We start from the raw sequence: 22,341 nt of genomic DNA, 5'->3' as shown, positions 1-22,341 counted from the left end.
CTGATGTTTGAAGGCCAAATATGATGGGTGCCTCAGCTCTAGAAGAGGGAGCACAACTTCTCCATTTTTCTACTTTTTGTTCTATCTGGGCCTTCGCGGGACTGGATGATGCTTGCCCACATTGGGGAGGGTGGGTCATCTCTACTCAGTCTATGATTCAAATGCTGTTTTCTTCTGGAAACACTCTCACAGATGTACCCGAAATGATGTTTTACTAGTTATCTGGACATCCTTTAGGCCAGTTAAGTTGACACATTACAATTAACCATCACAGTACCCAAAGGGAACAGAAAGCATGCAGATAAGCTGTAGGGGGCACAGGAGATGGGCAATTCAGGAAGCACTGCTTATCAAGGTCCAGTGCTCCAGAGCAGAAGCTGAAGTGATGGAGAAGGTTTTACTCGAAATTAGAAGTTTATTTTGCTTTCAACCACAGCTCTAGGGAGACTATTATATTGGTACAAAAAGGTAGCAGTTAATCCGTAAATGGTACATTCTTTACAGGAATGTTTTAATACGAGATGCACAAGTGAGTGGACTGATTATGTTTCAACTCTAGAAGAACATTTGCTAGTTGATTGCAAAGTATCTTGCAACTGGGTAGTGAATGCAGTTCTGTTGGCCGCAGCTGGATATACTCACCTATTTTGATGATGCATTTACACAATTGGCCATAATAAGAAGACCCAGACAGACTCACATACAGCGATAAACAGTTGCATTCAAGGGTAACAATGCAACTGGGAGATTTGGAAGGTGTTTATATTTTTCCAACTTATCAGTAATTGTAAATTCTTGAGCAACTTTACCTTCTGATTGTCTATAAAATGTTGAATCGCTGCCAGAAATGCTTCCTTCATTCTCTAGGTTTGACTCAAAAAAGCTTCCTCCTGGAGGAGGGGAGAGGAAGAGAGGCAGAGAGGATGAATCAATGAGCGTCAGTGCATTGTGTCATTGAATTAGAAGACCACCATTACCACTCTGATAAGTTAGTCTTGAAAACGGGTATAGGAGTCACTGGGTCCCACAAAATACTACCACTTTTAACCTGTTGCTTTTCTCTTCTCATACTGATTCCTGGGGTAGCATTCTGCCATCCCTAACTTTCTTACAGCACCTTCTTTGAGGTATGGAGTTAAAGACAGAATAATAAAATCTGAGAGATATGAGCTCAATTCTTAGACCTGTATATCACTGGCTGTATGACTTGGAGCAAGTTATTTAACCTCTCTAACCCACAGCTTCCTTACGAGAACAACAGGAATAACAACAGCCCTCTCCTCGATTGTGATGAGAGGTTGCACACATCTGTAGCTGGAGTCCATGGCATCAATCCACACAGCCGCCTTTAGCTAACGATTTAACCCTCTTCTGTAGAACAGAGTCCATGTGAAACAAACCAGGAGGGAGGTAAGGTAAGCCATGGTATTTCAGGTCTACTGTCTGTTTTCTGGTCTTCTATCTTTCTCTTTCTCTCTCTCTTTTAAGAGACAGAGTCTCATTCTGTCTCCCAGGTTGGGGTGCAGTGGTGTGATCATACCTCACTGCAGCTTCCAAGGCTCAGGTGATCTTTCTGCCTTAGCCTTCTGAGTAGCTGAGAGTATAGGTATGAGCCACCATGCCCAGTTAATTTTTTTCTGTAGAGACAGGGTCTCTCTATATTGTCCAGGTGTTCTCAAATTCCTGGCCTCAAGCAATCTTCCTGCTTCAGCCACTCAAAGGGTGGGTATTGTAAGTGTGAGCCACCGTACCTCAGCTAGTTTTCTTTTAATTGAACACATAGCTCTGGTTTCCAGACTGGGAAGAGCAACTAGCTAAGCCCTTTAAAGTCATTTTAAAGTTAGAGATCTTTACTCTCTGTGCTCCCATATTAATTCATCAAATGATATTTTGAATGGGGGGGATAGTGGCTTTTTAAGATAATCACTGCACCCCAGTGCCCTAATAGCATCGAGAAAGAAGGTGGCTCAACAGGAATTATTTCAGTGGATACTGGTTGAAAACACTGTTTGACAGAACCAAGAAAATAAATGCCAGGCTACAATGCCTTAGCTAAAAAAGAGACAAATGAGATTGATACTAAATCAAACTCAGCAGTGAGGCCTGAACTTTCGGTAATACACCCTGTGCTTTCTTGCATAAGTTCCCCTAGAAAGTCTATGGGTATTTGCAGCAGGATGAGCAGGCTGCTGCCCTTATGAAATAAGCTGTTAGTGTGAAGCCTATCATAGTTAGTTCAGCCTGACCATAGGCATTGTCTGTGTTTGTGTTTTTTGAGCAGGCTTTCAAAAGCCTTCCAGGAGTCTACTTATTCTAGCTCTGTGACCTTGAGGAAAGGACTTTGTCTCCCTGGGTCTCTGTTTCCTAGCTTATAAAATAAAGCTTTAGGATAAGTCATCTCCTCAGTTCCCAGGCTATATAAACATCTAACTGCAGATATTCCAATCTGGCATGTCTGCAGCCAAACTGTCCACGAGCATCTACTATGTGCCTGGCCCTGAGCTAGGTGTTAGGGGTACATTAACAAGCAAAGCTTTGCCTTCCCTGCCCTGGAAAGCTTGAAAGTCTAACACGAGAGAATTCATTAATCAAAGACACATAGAAAATTACAGATATGCTAAGTGATCTGATGGAGAGGTTCACAGTACAGAGAAAGTGCTCAGCAGGGAAGGTTGACCTAGTCGGTGAGGAACCAGCCAGGAAGGTGTAAGGAGCGGGAGAGCATCCAGGATGCGCAAGGGCTTGCACTGGGACTGGCGGTGGGAGAACAGGGCTCATCCCAGGACCTAGTCCGAGGCAGTGTGACTGGGCTGCCAAGGGGAAGGGAAGGTTGCATGAGATGACCTGGGGACTCAGACCATGGGGGTCACAGTGTTCACATCAGTGTTTGGATCTTTATTACAACAGTCATGTGAAGCCAGTACACATTTCACAGAGGTGACCTGGTGAGATCTGTGTCTCCGAAAGTGCACTGTGGCTGCTGCATGGAGATCAGCCTGGAAGGCGCAGACTGAAGGGTAGGACATGGGAGCCCTGCACGCAGCTCACTTTCCTCACTTTACCTGTGATGGGAAAGAGAACGGCAGGGTAATGAGTGGAGGAAAATGCAGTCAAGGAAGAGGGTAGGAAACAGGAGAGACCCACATGGGTTCATAAATTCCAGTTAAGAGAGAGTTGAATGGGTAAGGAGGGCCCTGAAAGGTGCCAGGGGTCAGATGCAAAGACCAACAGAAGGGGCAGGAGGCTGAGAAGGGCAGCACCCGCCCCAGCAGGGCAATGGGGGCAGATGACAAAGACCCAGCTTGGTACACCTGTCTGCCATGGGAAGGGGGAGGTATGGTCATCTGCTGAGAGGATGGGAGGGCAGCAGGGGAATGAGATGAGAGAAGATCTGGAAATAATCTTTGGCAGACTGAGCTCACCAGGGCATGTTTTTAATCTTCTAGTACATCCCTGTCCCTTCTGTTTCCCTTTAAATTCACAGGTGGGAGTTATCAGTGTCCTTTAGGATGACGTGATTTTTCCCAAGGGCAAAAAGCAATTGAATTGTTCTGAAAAGCAGTGACTAAGCAGCTAGTCAGAGGAAACTCTGATTTCCCATGGCTCAGCATTTTCAAAAGATCACATTTGTTAATCAAATCCCAGATAAAGGATGTAACAGACCTTTTGAAAAATCATGTCAAAAACCAGATATAGAATGATAATAAATAAAAGCATAGTTTATTTTTACCATTGTACTTATTTGACTCTAAATAAAAGCATATATTATTATTGGCACACCTGCCAATTATAAGAGGGACTTTATCTAACAAATGCTATCAGTGTAATCTAATTCTTTGTACACTAATGAATCCCAAACAATAAAAAAAGGAATAAAAAAGTATAAAGTTAAAAAGCATACAAAACTACTCCACCCTTCTAGAAATTAGAACAGTTGTTACCCTTGTGGGAACTAATGGCTGGGAGGGACCATAAGAAAACTTCCAGGGTTCTGATAATATTCTGGTTCTTGGTTCAGGTTCTGCTTATATAGTTATATGAATTTTGTAAAAATTCATGTGGCCGCATGCTTATTACATGCACAGTGTGTGCAGGTATATAAAACTTCAACAATAACTTTATGTACATTTTTAAAATTTAATAAATGTATTTTTTAAAGCATATATTATTTATCTAATTATCTAAAGATTCAGTGTATTAGTAATGGACACTTTTATCTTTTCATGTAGTATGTCTTTTTAGAATAACTTTTGAAAATATTATGCTGGGTCTATCAGATAAGCCTTGTGAACACATTACCTTTGGATATATTATTTACATTAATAAAGGTATTTTCTTCTCTGACTTCACTAAAATTTTGGCTCTGAGGTGGCACAGTCCCACTCATTTTGTTACTTACTAATTTTAAGCCAGGTGGGCACAGTAGGTGCTCAATACATTTTTACTGACGGAATGAATAAATGTTAGGTTTCTCGCACAAAACAAATGGGTCTCCTTTTGGACTAAATGCAATTTCAATGAACTGAGTGTTTTCAGGGCAAACTACACTGGTCTGTGTAGTGGAGACGTTTCGTAGGTGAAAGGGGCGTTGGAGACCCAGAGGCCTGGAGCACCGTGCATGCCTTGTGCATTTTCCGTATTATGTTCTGACAATCAAAATTCTGAAAATAAGTTGAAGAACTCCGCTGAGCTAATTACTGTGAAGTTCCAGCTGACGTTCTCAGTGTTTGGCTACATCTAAAAATAATCCAGGGAGCTTTAAAAAATATGAAGACAGAATCCCACCTTCAGATATTCAGAAGTAATTGAAGGTGGTTTGGATGATGATTCTGGGCATTAGGATGTTTTTTCACAGCTTTCTAGGTGACCCTAGAGTGTAGTCATGGTTGAGGATGGCAGGTGACATACTTGTAATGGGTGTTTGGTGACAGGTAAAACCTAATACTAATGGCTCATTAGTTACACCAGGAGGCTACTTCAGCCCTGGAAGATTTCTCCATACTTGAGGTGTAACTAAACTTCCCATGCATCTTACAGAATATATCTAATTGATTTATGATTACGGCTTTACAGGTTTGAGTGCCATCTCATTAATTGTCTTCTATCTGCTGTCTTCATGTTTATCCAAAGGAAATCTTGGTTTAAATGGGGAAACCAATCATATTAAAGGGTCTGATTTTTTTTTTTTTTTTGAGACAGAGCCTCAAGCTGTCACCTTGAGTAGAGTGCTGTAACATCACAGTTCACAGCAACCTCCGACTCCTGGGCTCAAGCGAGTCTCCTGCCTCAGCCTCCCAAGTAGCTGGGACCACAGGCGCCTGCCACAACGCCTGGCTATTTTTTGATTGCAGCCATTATTGTTGTTTGGCAGGCCGGGGCTGGATTTGAACCTGCCACCTTAGGTGTATGTGGCTGGCGCCTTAGCCACTTGAGCCACAGGTGCCGAGCCAAAGGGTCTGATTTTAATATTTCTAGGCAGTGTCTTGTATCCGTAAAGCGATTTTAAGATTGAACTAATGCAATAGTGAGGATCTAAGATATGCCAGGCATTGAGCCACACTTTGGTAACAAAGAAATAAAAATGCCACCACCTGCATATCATGGTCCAGCAGTAGAGGCAGCTGTGTCAGCCATCACTGGAATGGATAGTAACAAGTGTGAAAAGTGACAAGTGCTGTGACTGTGTCTCAGGTGAGAGAAGTGGTGAATCACAGAGGCCCAGCACCTAAATCTGCTTCAATCGTGGCAGACACTTACTTCCAGTAAATGATTTTCCTTTGAAAATGACACTTGTAAATTTCAAAGCCCTGCACTAGCCCGCCTGGGATTCATGTCTAACTTCTCTGCCTGTGGGTCCTTAGAGAGAAAGGGAAAGAAATGGAAATTGTGCTTTGTGCTACAGGATTCTCCACACGTGTTTTCTTCTTCCTTGTTCTGCATAAAGTGGTGAAGAACACTTAGGGGATTTGAATTTGGTGACATTTAAAGGGGCACATATGGCAGACCTGAGGGTGCATAAGAGGAGACGGAAAGGACGGGATATAAATGAGTGAGCTGAATCTATTCTGGAACCTTCTTGAAACATCACTTTAGGTCGAAAAACTATTAACAGTATGACTTTTAAGCTTTATTTCTTTTTTGTCTCTCTTCTAGGGAAAAAGTTTGAGCAAAACCAATAAAAAGAAGATAAAAATAATATGTGGAAGCCTTTGGAAATGCTCTTTTAGCTGCAGCCTTCCTGAGCAGTTTGAAAGACAGAGATTCTAACAGCCACAAAAGGCCCTGGTGATTCTCCCTGTCTCACGCTTCCATCCTATTTTCCCCGTTGTCTAACTGGCTGGCATATTTTTAGATAAGACACAACCAAAGACTTTATTGAGAGTACAAAATTATAAAAATAATGATGGTGCACAAGCTCCAAATGAGATGGATGAGATTTTTTTTCTTCCCTGTTTCTTATGGATAAAAAGCATCTACCTGTGCTGGCAAAGGGATGAAAAAACTGCCACTAGGCTAAAAAAAAATAGCCTTTTCGGAGGACATGCTGTTCATATTCTGACAACCATTCCTTTCTCCTGGCTGGTCTAACATGACTAAAGAACATAATTTCTCACTTTAATTAACTTGGTTGTCTTTAATTGTCCTTCAAGCTCCTGGAGGAAGTTGACACTTTTCTAACTCTCTTATTACATCAGAGTCTGGGCCTGGTAAGAATAGAATTCCCGAATACAAAGGAAGTGAAGTGGAGGACATATCCTCCAAGGGCAGATATAGTCTGTCTGTAATCAAGCAAAAATGACTCTCCCACATTTTAATCATCAGGAGCTGATGATCAAGAGTCTTTAATTTCTAGGGGTCTAGAATTAAAACCTATAATTTGTAGGAATAGTTTTTTGGCCTTTGCGGCTTCTAACATATGAACTGTAGCTCAGTGGGTGCCGGAACCAAAAGAGTTCTTCTATTTCTGTTCCTCACTAGTGTCAGATATTTAAATGAATTTCTGTATTTCAGTGAAGTGTGCCCCAGTTTTCAGGGCCTCCAAACCAGGCCTTCTTCTACCCCCTCCAGCTCTCTGAAGTCTCCCAGAGCAGCTGGCAGTGAGCGTACCTAGAATGTCGAAGCATGCTCCACTCTCCAGCCGGTGTTTCCTGTACAGGTTCTTAAGGACCTTGGCACTGCCAAAGCGCTTGAAGCGGCTCTTAACATTATTATAAAACCATTCCAGAGACTGGGTCCTCAGAAGCCTAAGGAAAACAGAATTAAACAGAAGGTCATAATTATTAAATAGTGAATTACAAAGTTGCTAAAATGCTACCAGCTTCTTCCATCAAGATGTGGAGTTTATTTCTCTGCCCCTGTACTCTAGGCTGGCCCTGGGACTTGCTCTGACGTAGAGCGTGGTGAAAGTGATGCTGTGTGAATCTGGATCCTTGTGGTTTCTTCTCCTGCTGCTCTCAGGAATCCTGCAACCATTGCCATGTGAATAAACCCAAGCTCAGCTCTTGTGTGGTAAGAGGTTCTTGGCCCAATCATCCCTCTTGCCCCAGCCATAGCCGGCCAACCCCCAGAAAGATGAATGAATCCATTGATCACCCATTGACTGGAGACACATGAGTGACTTTGGGTGAGACCAGCAAGAACCATCCACCTGAAAAAGAAAAAGCCAATAAATGCTTTTTCCATTTTAAGCCACCAAGTTTTGGGGTGTTTAATAGTAGGCTTTGTATTTGATAGTCTTACTGCATTGACAGCATTTCTAATTCAGCTTGGGAAAGTAAAAATCGCAAGTGAGATGCCAAAATTCTCCAGATTTTTCCTTCCTGGGACCAAAGCACTGTGGGAAAGCAGCTTCCTGGTTTGCACTATAACGGTCACTGCAAAACACCAAGAAGATTCTTCTTTTTTATGCTTTGTCAGAACAAATTTCTAAAGCTCTTCAATTTTAAGAACAGCTTTTGTTATTTTCTTATTATGAATATAATGCTATACACTTTTCAAAGAAAAGCAAAATAAGTATAAAGGCTTCCAGTTCAACAGAGGAACAAACACATTTAGCTGCTCTTCCTCCCAGACCCCAGTGCAATGTGAGGAGATTTCCAAAGGAAAAGAAATCTATGAAAAAGATTTCAGCAAATTTATGGAGACATGGGAGTGAATGATAGCATAAAGGTAACAAAGAACACTGTCTTTCAACACAGACAGAAGAGCTTAGACTGACAAGATCTCATTTTGGTTTGGTGATTTAAAGAGATGTTGGGGTTGTGACATAGCACAACATGGTATTCAGAAAGGCAATTTAATGGTTTTGTAGACAACAGTGATGCTTCTTGGCTTCCTATCTCTAGTCCCAAACAAATGGGTAATTGGTTCTTAGGCCAAAAATAGAAAGTTTCCCAATAGAAGTTGGATAATCTGCTTGAGAATAGCTAGGACTTCAATAAGGAGGTCAATACCATACAGTGAACTCCTTCTTATTTTTTGTTGGGAGTCCCGTACAAGGCCTAACTCCAGATTTGGAGCTCTCAGTAAGTACCTCCAACCTCTGGCCCCAAATCCCTTTCAAAAGTGAGTTCTACTGGGAATACTGACCTACCCAATGGCAGAGGAGGCCCAGGCTGATTACCTTTATTAATCAACTAAGTCCTCTGTTACATAGATGACCAAGGATAATCAGGCATTTGAAATAATTCAATGGCATAAGAAGGAAGGACCATGACAAACTAACAAAATTTAATAAGGGCAAATGAAGATAATTCAGGGTGCTGAAGCTAACTTAAATTCTAAGTAATATCAATAGTGATATGAAAAGACACTACATCCATACAACAGGTCACAGTGATATAAAATATAAGTAGAGGATGAGAACTTCTTAGAAAAAGGAAATAGGATCAGTAAAAAAAAAATGGATAGAATATCTAAAAGTTAAAATCGGTATACATTTTTCAGAATATGAACTAAGAAGTCAAAAATGAGAGAAAAGAGGCATGGAGAGTCAACTCAGGAGGTCCAGCATCTAACAGGATTCCAAAAAGGGAGAAAAGAAAGACTAAAAGAAAAGGGAATAAAACCATAGATGTAGTGGTAGAAAACTTCCCCAAGCTTAGAAAGGCCAACGACTTCAGGTTAAAGGGCTCACCTACTGAATGCCAAATAGAATAAGTGAAACACAAAACAAAGCAAAGCAGACAAACTCCTCTAGATAATATCTTCATGAAAGTTCATATCCTGAAGAATAAGGAGAACTTAGGGGCTTCCAGACCAGAAAAAAAAAAAAAAAAACTGTTTTGCAAATGAACAAAAATAATACTATATAAATTATATGCCATAATAAACATCAAAATTTTTATTCAGTAACACTGAATGCTGTAAGATAGTAGAGCATAGATGTATTTCTAAGCCCTGAAAAGAAATGACATGAACTTAGAATTCTATGCTCAGCCAAAGTACCATCTCATGAGGGCAAAATAAAGATATTTTCAGACGTGTTAGACTTCAGAAAATGTATATGCTTTCTGGAAAAAAAAGATTCTTAAAAAGATTCCAGGAGAACTAAGAGTCATCCAAGAAAGAAGAAATCCTGGGACTTCTTTAAAAAAAAAGAGGGGAGCTGTCCCAGTTGTGTAACAGAGAGAAATTCCAGGACCACAGCTGTGCAGCAGATCTGGAAAGCAAGCAGCCCAGATGGGCAAGTCCGTAAGCACGTAATTAAGAAGACCTGGGTGAAGAGAAATGTTGAAGGAAGAGCCACATCTTTCTTTTGGTGATAAGAACAAGGAAAGACAGCTAGAAGTTCCAGAAGACACAATCCCCCCCAACACAAAGATCTAAAAACAGTTTAAGAGAATATGGTCTAAATAGGAAACAAATTAAAAGTTGTAAGGTTTTGTCAACCAATAAAGAAAGAGATGATAACACTTTCCTCTTCAAGTAGTCCAAGTGTTGTAGCCAAGGATTAGTATGTTTCTCTCCATGAATTTCAAGTCATGACTTTGGTCTATAGCAAATACAATTTATATAATTAAAATACTTAATTATATAAAGGTTTAATTTTCACATCCCATTTATAGATAAGGGCCCACGTTTTTAAGACATTTGCTTTTGCCACTGAGAGAAAAATTAAAAGTTATTGAGAGCCTGGTATTAAATGGAAGCTGGCAGGAGAGAGAGGGAGGACTGATGGGAGTAGTTAAGAGGTGCCTATTTCTTCATCTTAACTCCAGGATGGAGCCAGAATCTTACAGGATGGACCAAAGATAATGGCTCAAATTTGTTATTTAAAGTCATAGAGGTCACCCAAGTATAATAAAACTCATGATAAAGCTTCAAGGGGTAGGGAAGGAAATTGGAAAAACGTGAGCTATTCACGAAAGTCTAAAGTTGGAAAATTTGAGAAATGGCAGGATAAACATATTACTGAGGACTACGGTGGAGAGCCCCAGAAACGCTTCAGTGTGATTTCCTGGGGGGCGGGGACTTGGCACGGATTTGGGGACATAAAATCCTTTAATCTATTATCATTCTGTACTATTTGACTTTCCTTTAATGAAGTTCATGTATTACCATAAAAGCACTGAAATAAAGTAAGCAAAAGAAGCTTTGGAAAATCACCCTAAGTTCTATGACTGGAACCTGAGTTTAGACGAGTGTTCTTTCAGGCTTCTTTCTAGGCTTGTTCTTAATTGGCCTGCACAGAGATTAGGAGGGGTCTAGGAACTTGTGGCACTGTTACATGTGCACAAATGTCAGGATCTGCTTCTGACACCACTTGTCAGGGCCCAGGACTGGTCAGGACTCGGGCCCGGCTTAGGTGGGCTCTGGACGTGGACTGTTAAGCTACCTTGCTCAGGAACAGTTTCTCTTAGGTGCTTGAGGGCTATCTACTTTAGCTGGAGAGAGAGAGAGAAAGTGTGTGTCTTAGAGAGAGTAAAGCAGTCTTCTTAGAACAGATAGATCTTAGTGTTTAGTAGAGCTTGGTAATCTTCAGCAGAGAGACACCGCGCTGGCGTTCTGCAGGCAGGAGAGGAGACAGAGTCAGAGTAAGCAAGTCCCTGATAGTATGCGCGTGCTTTTTGACTGCCTTCTCCAGCCTAATAAAAGGCTGAGCTCGTGCTTCTCAACACCACAGGCGTAGAGACTACCAATTCACCAATGCTGTCATCTCGCGAGCTCTCTCATGCTTGTTAGAACTAAATCTCTCTCCATGCCCTTTTTACCAAGGTGATCCATTACAGGTATTTCCTGTAACTCACTCCTAGCCATAGGCCATACGGGCTACTACACACAAATATGTGCATGTTTGTGCACACATCAGGTGTGTGGGGGCATGTAGGCACACGGGAAGGCAGGGACCTAGAGGTCAGACTAAAGCCTGTTGGTGCTGACGAGGTCCTGGGGGCCAGAGCTGCTTTGAGAGATTGGGGTTTCTCAAGAGGGAGGATGCTCTCTCTCACCCAACAAAGCAGTTCTGTGGACAGAGGCTTTAGGCAGCAGCAGGGCAGTCACCTAGAGTGGCCAGGAAGAAGTGATGGTGGCCATGGGGAGGTGCCCCCTTTTATCTGGTTAGAGATTTCAATGAAGAGAAGAAGCCATATGGGCTTTTCCTGAGCATATCCAAGAATTTTTAGAATAGGTAATGTTCACAGAATCTTTGAACAAACATGGATCACACAGGCTTTAATCTAGCTGTTCTCTCTGCCTGTAACACACTTCTCCACAGATAGTCCCATGTCACTTCATTCAGGCCTCTGTGTAAATTATCACTCCCCTTGGGAGGCCTTTCCTGACCACTTGCTAAAATACCACTATCACACCAACACACCTATCATCTTACTCTGATTTCACTCCCCATATTTCTTTAGAACACTTCTCTGTACCTGCTGTTTAATGATATATAATTGATATGTTATAAAAATAATATATTGTCATGTTAACAATTATCAATTTGTTTGTTATCTATATCCCCTCTCCAGTAAAACATAAGGTCATGGCAGGCTTTTTCCCCACTCCTGTATCTCATGTGCCCAGACCACGAAATGCACAGAATCTAGTAAGTGATGCATGACACTGTTTTATAACTTGTTTTGTTTCCCCATTTAATATTCCTGATTGACTTTAACATTGCTGAATAGATTTCCCTTATAATGTTTTTAGTCATCTCAGAGTTCCTCACAATATGGACACAGTAAGATTTTACGTAAGTGATCCCCAATCTTTGGATGTTGAATTCTTCCTATTTATTTGGTTATTAAAAACAATTCTGTGATGCATATGTTGGCAGCTAAATGATTTCACATATCCATAATCATGAATCCTAGAAGTAAAACTGCTGGGTTCAAAGATGTTAATCTTTCACAGAGCTTATACCAATTTGTACTTCCCACCTCTGGTGTGAGATTCTAAGGTCCCTCTCCAAGTGGCCTCTCTTTCCTAAAGGGAAATCCCAGAAGGACCAGCTGAGTGTTCCATGGCCAAGCCTGTTCCTTCCTGAGTGCAGCTCAGGAAGGAAGATGAAGGGGCAGAAGGCCAGCGTTACCTTCTTCCCCCTGGTTTGGTGGACAAGATGGACTTTAGAGGCTCATCCTCCTCACTGAGGAGGAAAAGCAGCTGTAAAACGAAATGTACCAAAAGCATTATCTCTGTTATAGAAAACTGCATTATTATCATCAGTCTCACGATCATTCAAAATGGACATAATTTTGTGGGTGCTTGCTCTGTCCTAGGCACTGTGTGTCCAAGGCTTTCCTTGCATCATGTACTTAATTCTTGCAGGGCCCAGTGCAATGGGTAGGAGCATAGGCAGCAGGACTGGCTGAGGGTGGCCAGGCCCTGGCATTTATTTCATGTATGGCCTATTGCATGTTACTCAATCCCTCTAAGTCTCAGTTTCTTCATCCATAAGATGGGGATTATCACTGTAACCACCTTACAAGGCTATTTTGAATATTAAATGATATAACACAAGTAATAAGGTGTCTGGCACTAAATAGGGCTCAACAATTTCTTGTAGCAGCCCTACAATGCTGCGTCCCATCCTTACAGAGGCATAAACCAACATGCATCTGTAAGGAGGGATTGAGCACCTTGCCCCAAGGAACAAGTACTTGAACAGAGATTAAAAAATGGGAGCTCTCCACCCTGTGCATGCCCAAGTCACAGGGACCCAACATGAATAGGGATTTGCTCTCTCCAGGTTACTTTTTTTAAATTGCATTTTAATTTATTACAATAAGCATCTGCCATTTTTATTAAAAACCATCCATGAAGCTTTTTAGAATAATGCAACAGAAACTAGAATATAATGGAATTTAGAATGATATTAACAGAAAAGAAAGAATATACAGAAGAACGTGTCCTTGGAAATCATAACTTCCAGGCTTATGATGTACTTGATATCTTTAAAAGCATGAAAAAAGTGCAACTGCAGAAGAGAAATGCTCTCAGGCTGCCTGTTGTTGCCCACGGCCCTGTTCTCTGAGAAGCTGGCCACAGAGGGGCTCAAATCTGCAGCTGGAGAGGTCCCAGTGGTATCATGGGGGATCTTTATTGCTGTGCCCTCATTCTTCTGACAGAAGGACATTTCATTTTGGGACACACCTGCACCCTCCCCAACTTAAAGTTTATATGGTTCTGGGACATTTGGCCCCATCCCTGGTACTAGGGGTGTGTGTGTGTGGGTCACATGACTTAGACCTGCCATGGGGTAAGGAGGGAGCTTTTCTTGGAGCTCTTGTAAAGAGGAGCTCCCTTTCTGGCAGCTTGGCTCTGTGGCAGAATGAAACCCCAGAGTCGCTGGGGGCTATCTTTGCCATCATTTGGAGGATATGCCTGGGTTTCTGAATGAAGACAGATCAGACAGTGGAAGGCACAGGATCCTGTTGATGTACCTTGAACACCTGGACTGACTCAAGCATTAAATCACCCCCTGCACTTTCCCATTATATGAGCCAACAAATTCCCTCTTCTGATTGAGCCTTGTGAGTTGGGTTTTTATTATATGCAACCAAGAATCCTAATACCCACTATTCTAAGTTCTAGACAGTCCTAAAAGACATCAAGTGCATCATTGCATGAGCTCTCCATTCACTGCTATACCAAAATTCTATGGCATTCGGAAGCACTTTGATAAACTCTAAAATAGAACGTATTCACTTGCTTGAGATGAGTCTTGGGTGGACTCTGGGGCCTCGTCTGAGATTACAGGGAGGTAGAAGATAACATTGAATCCTTGGGGAATGGCTGGCAAAGCCACAGCCTGATTTATAAAGATTTTCCTTAAGAAGAGTTGTGTTTTAGGTTATGATTCGACTTAGAGTTAATGTTGAGAGCTTTTCTGGAAGCCCCAGGGAATGTTCTGTCATGATTACTCTTATTTGGTATTGCTTCTATTGCACTTATTTTAAAATTCATGGCTCAGAGGAAACTCATAAGATGCGTGTGGATTGTGGGGCAGAAGTGTGGAGAGAGGGCTGGGAGGGTGCCAGCACCAGGGCAGATGATGGCTGAGGGGACTGCTTCCTGGCTCACCCTCAGGTGTCTGGCTTCTAGATGGACGCACACGACTGCAGGCAAGGGCAGGTGAGAAGGGAAGAGCCTCTGTGTCAGCACTCTGGGGGCACTGATGGCAGGGCAGCGCCTGTGTCAGCATCTGGGTTCATTCATCTGTTCACTCCCCCATTCTTTCATCCCACTACTGTGTCCTGAGTGCCCACTCTGTACCAGGTACTACCCAACAGTGCTGACAGACTAATCTGCTCAAACATGAGATGACTCAAAAGCCAGACTACAGGTATCTCCAGCATAGCCAAATAATCCATGTCCCAGAGACCGTAGGTTCTGGATCATCCCTACACATATGTGAGAAGCTGGAACCATCCTGTTTTCTGCCTCAGGCACTTTTTCTGGCAACCAAACTGCTGCTTCTCAGCTGCAGTAAGTGTGTGGGAGAGGTGGCTTAGGAAGGGGGACACTGTCCTGGTGAAGGAGACTTGTCGTCAAAAGCTGTCCAACTTGACAGTGTCCAGAGATGTCCATGTTTGATGTCTCTGGATTATTTTTTCCTAAAGATTCCAAGTTATCTTTAAGGATGATCACACAAAGATTCTTAGCTCTGTGTAGTTTCACAAATTTAAGCATGTAATTTCTTTAAATCTTTTAAAAAATCAGTGGCAAAACTCCAAAATCTACCAATTACAACATAGTTAGAATTGATTACTTTTAGTCCTTGGAGCCACAGTTTCAATATCTGCAAAATGGGCTAATAAATCTTGCCTTAAGGGTTGGAGGAAGAATTAGATGACTCAGCTGAGAGTGTGCAGAGAAAGGTTAGAGCCTGGTGGTACCACCCAGGGCCAGCTGAACCTGAACGTGAATGAATATGTCTTTCTCACATGGCCTCTATGTACCTGTCTTGTACCAAATGCTGCACATGAGTGATCCTTGGGAAGGAGCATGTGCCCTGAAGGGACCACAACATCATCTCTTGGCAGAAGGGTTTTCCCCAAACACACTTGTTCTTAGAGATCCTGATAAGACCCCCACGTGGCAGCCTGTCCTTCCACCTTCCCTCATCTCCCACGGAGACAATCGTAATGCACACACGGTGAAGGGGCAGAAAGCAAGACTGAGAATGACACACTGCTTAAGATGACAGAGATATAGGACCTGTCCTGTAAGAGCTCATATAGGACAAGCTCTTGTCAGGACAAGAAGGAAACAGTGAGTGAGTGAGAGGTCCCAGGTTGGGCCAGGTGAGCTCCTCAAAATTAAGCTGGGAAATACAGCATTGTTGCTAAAGCTGAGGATCCAAGGCCAGAGAGAAAAGAGTTCAAATTCTGGTCTCTGACTTTCAGTTTATTTATTTATTTTTTTGGCTGGGGCCAGGTTTGAATCCACCACCTCCGGTATATGGGGCCAGTGCCCTCCTCCTTTGAGCCACAGGCGCCACCCTCTCTCACTTTCTCTGACGTGTCAGACATGTTACTTGACCTCTTGGTGCCTTGGTCTCCATCAAAATGGGAGTAACTATAGCTCTTACTCCTATAACCTGGTTGTGAAAGTTAAATGATAGAATATGAAGTACGTAGCAAAGTCCAGTCCCAACTCTGACACCTGTTAGCTCTGTGACTTTGGGCAAGTCACTCAACTTCTTTCTTCCTCCACTGCCTCACCTGCAACATAGGGATAATAAAGGCATGGTGGAGTGTTGTGAGGAGCTGATGAGGGCGTTCAGGTACAGAGCTCATCCCTGACACAGTGAAGACAAGCACTATCCTCACCAGCCTCAGGAGCTCCTCAGGGGAAGTTTATGTAGACGCAGAGGGTCTGGTGTCCCATGCTGAGAGTGTGGAAGGAAGCAGGTAATGACAAAGTTGAAGTTTCGCACTGAGGTGCGGTCTGGGTAGGCAGAGAGGTGGGGACCCTGTTCTATACTGGACAGTGAAAGGAAGGACTGCCTGCTCCCTCCCCTCAGAGCTAAGCACCTTCACAGACCCAACAGCCTCCCTCCCTCCTTCCCCTCCAGATAGTCCATTACCTCTGTGTGCAGATTCACACTTTTCAAAGTGCTTGTGGGAGATACATCCCACACAGTCCAGCAATTCCATTCTGGGATCTCCCCAAAGAGGTACTCACATGTGTCCCCCAGGGTGTTCACTGCAGCACAGCTCGTAATAGAAGAAAATGTAAACAACCTTGGTTCATTCATTCATTGTTTGCTCACTCACTTCTTCACTCATTCATCAAATATATGCCCAGTGAGCACCCACCATGGGCCAAATGCTGATGTGAGTGCTGAGCATACAGCAGTAGTCAGAAGGGCAAGGCTCCCAGTCTCAGGGTGTTTACGTGCTAATGCAAGAGGCAGGCTGGCTGACAGGTAACTAGACCCATCCCACATCAGGTGCAGTAAGTGCCATGAGAAGAAATGCAGCAGGGTGAGGGGAGAGGGAGGGCCTGAGGGGGGCAGGGAAGCTACAGAATGTAGGGTGGTCAGGGAAGGCCTTGTGATCAGAGGCAGGACAACGGAGAGGAAGTGAGCCCTGCGGGGGCAGCACCATTCCAGGAGGAGGGAACAAGAACAATAAAGGCTCTGCAGCTGGAGCTCGCTCTGCATGAGACGGCTAGGAGTCTATCGATAAGCACATGTTTAAACAAACTGAGCTATTCACTTAATCACAGATTATGCAGTGGTATTAAATGAAAAAGAGCAGCCTTCTCAGAATACTATATGCAGCATGATGCCGTCAATGTAAATCAAAAACATCACACAGAGCAACACCATACATGTTTCTAGTCATATATAATTACCAAACGGAATAACATGCATAAGAACAATATATCCCATTTCAGGAAAAAAAGAAAAAAACCCCTGGGGTTTAGAGAAGAGCTTTAGCACTACTGATAATGTTTCTTCTTCTTAAAATCTGTCATGGTGGGTCTGTGGGATTGGTCGAATCTGCATGATTCGTCAAAGGGTGTCGTTATAGCATGACAGAAACTTCTGAGAATGTCTGAAACGTTCCACCATACAAACAGAACAAAGCCCAACAAAACCCAGAACGTACATACTTTTTACTTATCTTCCTCATTCTTAATAAAGCCTCATCTAACTTCCTCACCTCTTTTCTAAGCAAAAAGCCTTTCTTGGAGCACTTCCCAGCACTGTTTCAATTATTTTGGGATGTCTGTGCTGCTAGGCGTCCACCAAGAGTGGGGATCATCATCGGCTCTGTGCACTCTGTACAGTTTGCACTGCTGTATCATACCATCCCGCCTCAGGTGATCTTTACAAAGAGAAGATTATACTGTTCTTTGTAAACCTAAAACATAGACACTTCTTAAACTCTTTTTTCCTTGGCTTCACAGGAGAGTTCTTAATCAGCAGGTGGATGAATTCTAATTTCCATAGTTGACTCAATGAACTTGAATATTCTTAAAACTCCCTTCTGCTCTGTACTGCTGTTTTTCATGTAGGCTGTATCCTCTGCCTTCAGTTCCACGACTCTAGGCATCACACAGTGAGGCCCTCTGCATTCTCCTCAGGCCTGAACATTGTGCCACGCTCCGCAGTGATCACAGACCACCCATCAGGCCGTCCCAGTTTAATTCCCACCATGAAGCAATGGTCCATCAGCTAGCATGAACATCTCTGGCGGTGTGCTTGCTTCAACAAAGCAGTATGCTGGCAGACCCTGAAGGAGGGCTGGGCTGGGATCCGGGGATGTGTCCAAATTCTGGCTGAACTGCTAGCATGTGCTGTGTGCCCTTGGTGGGCTCTGCCTCTGGGCACTATGCCCATCTTTTATAGCACCCCGGTACACTGTAAAGTCAGACAAAGATTCTGTACCACCCCTAGAGAGAGCCTGTTGGTGGGGCAAGCCTTTGGGGAGTCAGTGTCCAATCTGGAAAGACTGGGTAGCACCTCAGATGGGGCTTCCTGAAGAGCCCTGGTTTATGTCAGTTTCACTGAGAAGGTGCACCCTAAGGGAACCCACGGCCCCTGCTTTTGGAATCCAGCTCAGGCCCTGGCCCGGGAACACACAACTGTGCACTTACACTTGTCACTCCCACAGCTCTTGGGCTTCTGAGGAATTGCTCAGCCACTAAATAGTCCAGCTCTTGAGGAACAAAAATGTGACAACATCAAGTTTTAGGAGTTGAAGGTGGGCAGGCAGGAGGTGCTGGGAAAATCAGCTTCAGTCAAAGCAGGGTGTCTCTTGTTTCATGTGTTATCTAGTAGGTCTGTAGCGTAGGGGGAGTGAAAAACACTTGTTTGGGAAGTTTTCAGATAGCATTTGCTGACACCCCTTGGAGTAAGGTTTTCTTCTGTAGCTAAATTCTAGCCAAAAAAAGGTGGAGCTCTTTTTTCTGCAGCTATAGGAAATCAACAGCATATTTTCTAAATCTTTTAAGTCTAAGCCTCCCCCCGCCTCATCTTGTTCCCTGGTGTGTTAATATCTTCATTAATTCCCAGCTCAAGGAAGGCATCTAGAGGAAAACTGAAGATTCCATAAGCATTAAAAAAATTAAACTTCTTAAAAATGATATAAGCACATTTTGGACTCATCTCACCATCATTTATTGATAGCCTCTTCAACCTGAATATCTTCAATGGGGGTCTTGAAGAGACACTTGTCCTGTGTCTAGAAATTCAGAAGGGGCCCTTTTTACAAGGTATAGGGAGACTGAGGGAAGTTCTCACTTTTTAAAATATCAGGGATATTTTTCTAGCTAAGAGAAGTCTTAAAGAGGAAACACTAGGGGAGAGACAGAAATTTATCCTATCAGATACTAAGATATATCATGAATGTATAGCAATTAAAGCAATGTAGGATATTAAAATACTACTACAAAAAGAAAAAAAAAATCTGGAAGAAAATGTACCAAAATGTAACTGTTGATACCAAATAGTGATACTATGGGTAACTTTAATTTTTCAAATTAAAAATAACGGTGTAATAGTACATAATAGCATAAACATATCCCATTTTATAAACAGGAAATGATAATACTGCATCTTTGATGAAATTTTGCAGGTAAGAAGAAGAAGATTTTATTCCCTAAAGTGTATCAGGACGGCCTGTCACCACAGGGAGGAGAGGGGTGGAGCTCTACCCTCCTCACTTACATGTCTGTGATATTGGGAGCGTCATTTACTCTCCTTGAACCTGTATCTTCACTTAAAGATGGTGTTTATAAAATCTACCAGGAAGGCTGTGAAATGAAAGACCATGTCACCAAGCACCTATTATAATGCTGTTACACGCTGGAATGCATCCCAGAGGGAGGAAGACAGGGTATAAGAAAGATGGTAAGAAAAGGAATTAACAAAACATATAGATAAATCTAAATACCAGTTGGTAGAGGGAGTATAAATAAGAATTAAAACACTATCAAGCTTTATTCATATACATTTTCAATTCATGGGTGTTCACTATGCCCTGGCAGTAGAAATCATTGACAAAAAAGCTGTATTCACCCTGTGTTAGACCGTAATGGGTAGAGGCGCTGCAATTTTTCAAAATGTCAATTCTTCACAATTTTCAATTCTTTCCAGGGCTGTACTGACCATTCATCTTTATAGAGTTTGAATCTAAGTCAGCCACTTTAAAAAAATTTTTTTTAGAATTTTGTTATGCTTTGTTTTGTTTTTGTTTTGTTATTTTTGAGTCCTGTACTGGAATTATAAAGATTATGTATAGTTGAGGACCTCACAATATAATAGGTAATGACGCCTCTGGGCTTGGATGGGTGGTCTGTGATGGTCTCACAACTAGCCAGGAAGGGTAATATAGGACAAGAACCAGGTTTGGAGGGAAGGTGGAAACTTTAGTTGGGATACCTGAATTTGGAGTAGCCATCACATCCCCAGGTGGCATTACTTGGTGGCATTTGGTTATACAAGTATACAGACTAGTATCCTTTGGAGGACAGAAATTTGGGCTAGAAATATAGATTTGCATGTCCTACATCCACAGGTAGTATTAAAAACCAATAATAGATATATTTGAGGTACAAATCATTGTCACCCTTATTTTACGGAGGAAAATGGAAACAAGTTATTTGCTGATATGTCACTAACTGAACTAGAAACAAACCTAGAACCAGACCTTGTTTTGGGGTGAGTGGCTTAATGTCCAATCAGGTTGATTTCCTTCTAGAAATTCTAGTAATCTTATTGCAAATTAGGGTTTTTGCTTCAAAGTTTAAGCTGATAGAAAGTCCCTTGAATCTAAGAATCAGAAGAAAATTGTATTGTTTTCCTAAAAAATCTACTTAACAACATACTGTGAATACGAATCACTTCAAGGCACTTGTGTAAGGAGATACTAATTTCTTTTTCTGTGACATAAGTGAATTTGTAAACATGATGTATTCTTGTAAGAAGGCAGACTGGGATCATGGAACTCAGTTCAAGAACAGCCTGAAATTACAATCACATTAAAACTTCACCTAGAAATACCAGACTGATTCTGGTTCATGAGACTAAAAGATACAGTTGTGATAAAGAAGAAACTTCCTACACAAAGCTGCTCCGACCCTGGCTGCTATCCACGAACTGAGGCTTTTGTAGGCCCTCTGCCCTGACGTAGTAAGGCACCAGATGAAGTAAGAGTTTGCTTTGGGGGAGATTTCCGGAGACCCTCTGGATCTCGCTACTCCCACTATGGGCCTTAGACTGGCAGTGTGGGCACCTCCCAGAAGCTGAATAGAAAAGCGTAATCTCAGTCCTTGACCCTCATGCTGAGACCACCCAAATCAATATCTGCATTTTAGCAAGGTTTCACATGTGTATCAGAGCTTGCTAAGCACTGGGCTAGCAAAATAAGCTGAGGTGGCATGGTTTTGTTTTTCTTTCAAATTGTGACCATAATCCACTTGGAAGGATAAGACATAGAGCAGGTGACTTGCCTCCCCTCTTCCTATTTTCTTTTCTTTTCTTTTCTTTTTTTTTCAGTTTTGGCCTGGGCTGGGTTTGAACCCGCCACCTCCGGCATATGGGCCCAGTGCCCCACTCCTCTGAGCCATAGGCACCACCCCCCTCTTCCCATTTTCTAAGGAAAAAGAACTGGATTTCATGATAAAAAGTTTTAAAGAGGAACAGGATAATTAAAATGTTGCTCCAAAATTCAGGTGTGACCATAAAAATGCCCCAAATACTGCTGACACAAACTCAAATCTTTATCCACAGTCAGGCTTACCAAGCAATCTGCAACAAACAGAACTGATAATGGTGACACTAAACTAACATCACTGTGTTGGTAAAATGAAAATCCATGGCCTGCCATCAGCCATGCTGAGAAGGGGGCCTGGGTAACACTGCCTGCAAGGCTCAGCCACCCAGGAACACAGGACAGAGCAGAGGAGAGGCCAGGGAGGGAAGTGCTTGGCATGCACACTGATGTTAGCTTGTGAGTACCACATTCCAGTAACCTTCATCACTCACTCCACAGGCAACAGAAAGTGGCCTTTGTTTTAAGTAGAAAGCTAATCTAAGTCCACAGAATTGCATCCAATTTTCCCATAAGAAAGGAAGAAAGGAATTGTGTCTGGGATCAGTTTCTGGCCTATGAAAGACACCCCAGTGCCCCCAGAACATGGGCTGGGTATCATGCTGCACTTTACCCCCTTACAAGTTAAGTCCTGTTAATAAGAAATGTCATTTTGGCACATGGCCTACAGATTTATGAAAAAATGCTCACCATCCTTAATCATCAGAGAAATGCAAATCAAAACTACTTTGAGATACCACCTAACTCCAGTAAGATTAGCCCATATCACAAAATCCCAAAACCAGAGATGCTGGTGTGGATGTGGAGAAAAGGGAACACTTCTACACTGCTG

The 22,341-nt window shown here is 42.5% G+C and overlaps 1 protein-coding gene across 4 annotated transcripts in view; it reads right to left on the bottom strand.

Moving 5' to 3' along the window:
* Positions 1-22,341, bottom strand: part of MYRIP (myosin VIIA and Rab interacting protein) — a 372,103-nt gene that overhangs the window by 89,285 nt on the left and 260,477 nt on the right. For 3 of the 4 annotated variants that reach the window (XM_003794483.2, XM_012808014.1, XM_012808016.1), the window contains 2 exons: positions 7,108-7,244; positions 810-890 (listed from right to left, as the gene is read on the bottom strand). In XM_003794483.2, the coding sequence (XP_003794531.1) occupies positions 810-890; positions 7,108-7,244 (218 nt within the window). The remainder of the gene's footprint in view (positions 1-809; positions 891-7,107; positions 7,245-22,341) is intronic. The other variant, XM_012808015.1, reaches the window with a different exon arrangement.

This window comes from Otolemur garnettii, unplaced genomic scaffold (genome assembly GCF_000181295.1).
Source record: "Otolemur garnettii isolate 467f Iridium unplaced genomic scaffold, OtoGar3 scaffold00082, whole genome shotgun sequence".
NCBI lineage: Eukaryota > Metazoa > Chordata > Mammalia > Primates > Galagidae > Otolemur > Otolemur garnettii.
This window is presented reverse-complemented; position numbering and strand designations above follow the sequence as displayed.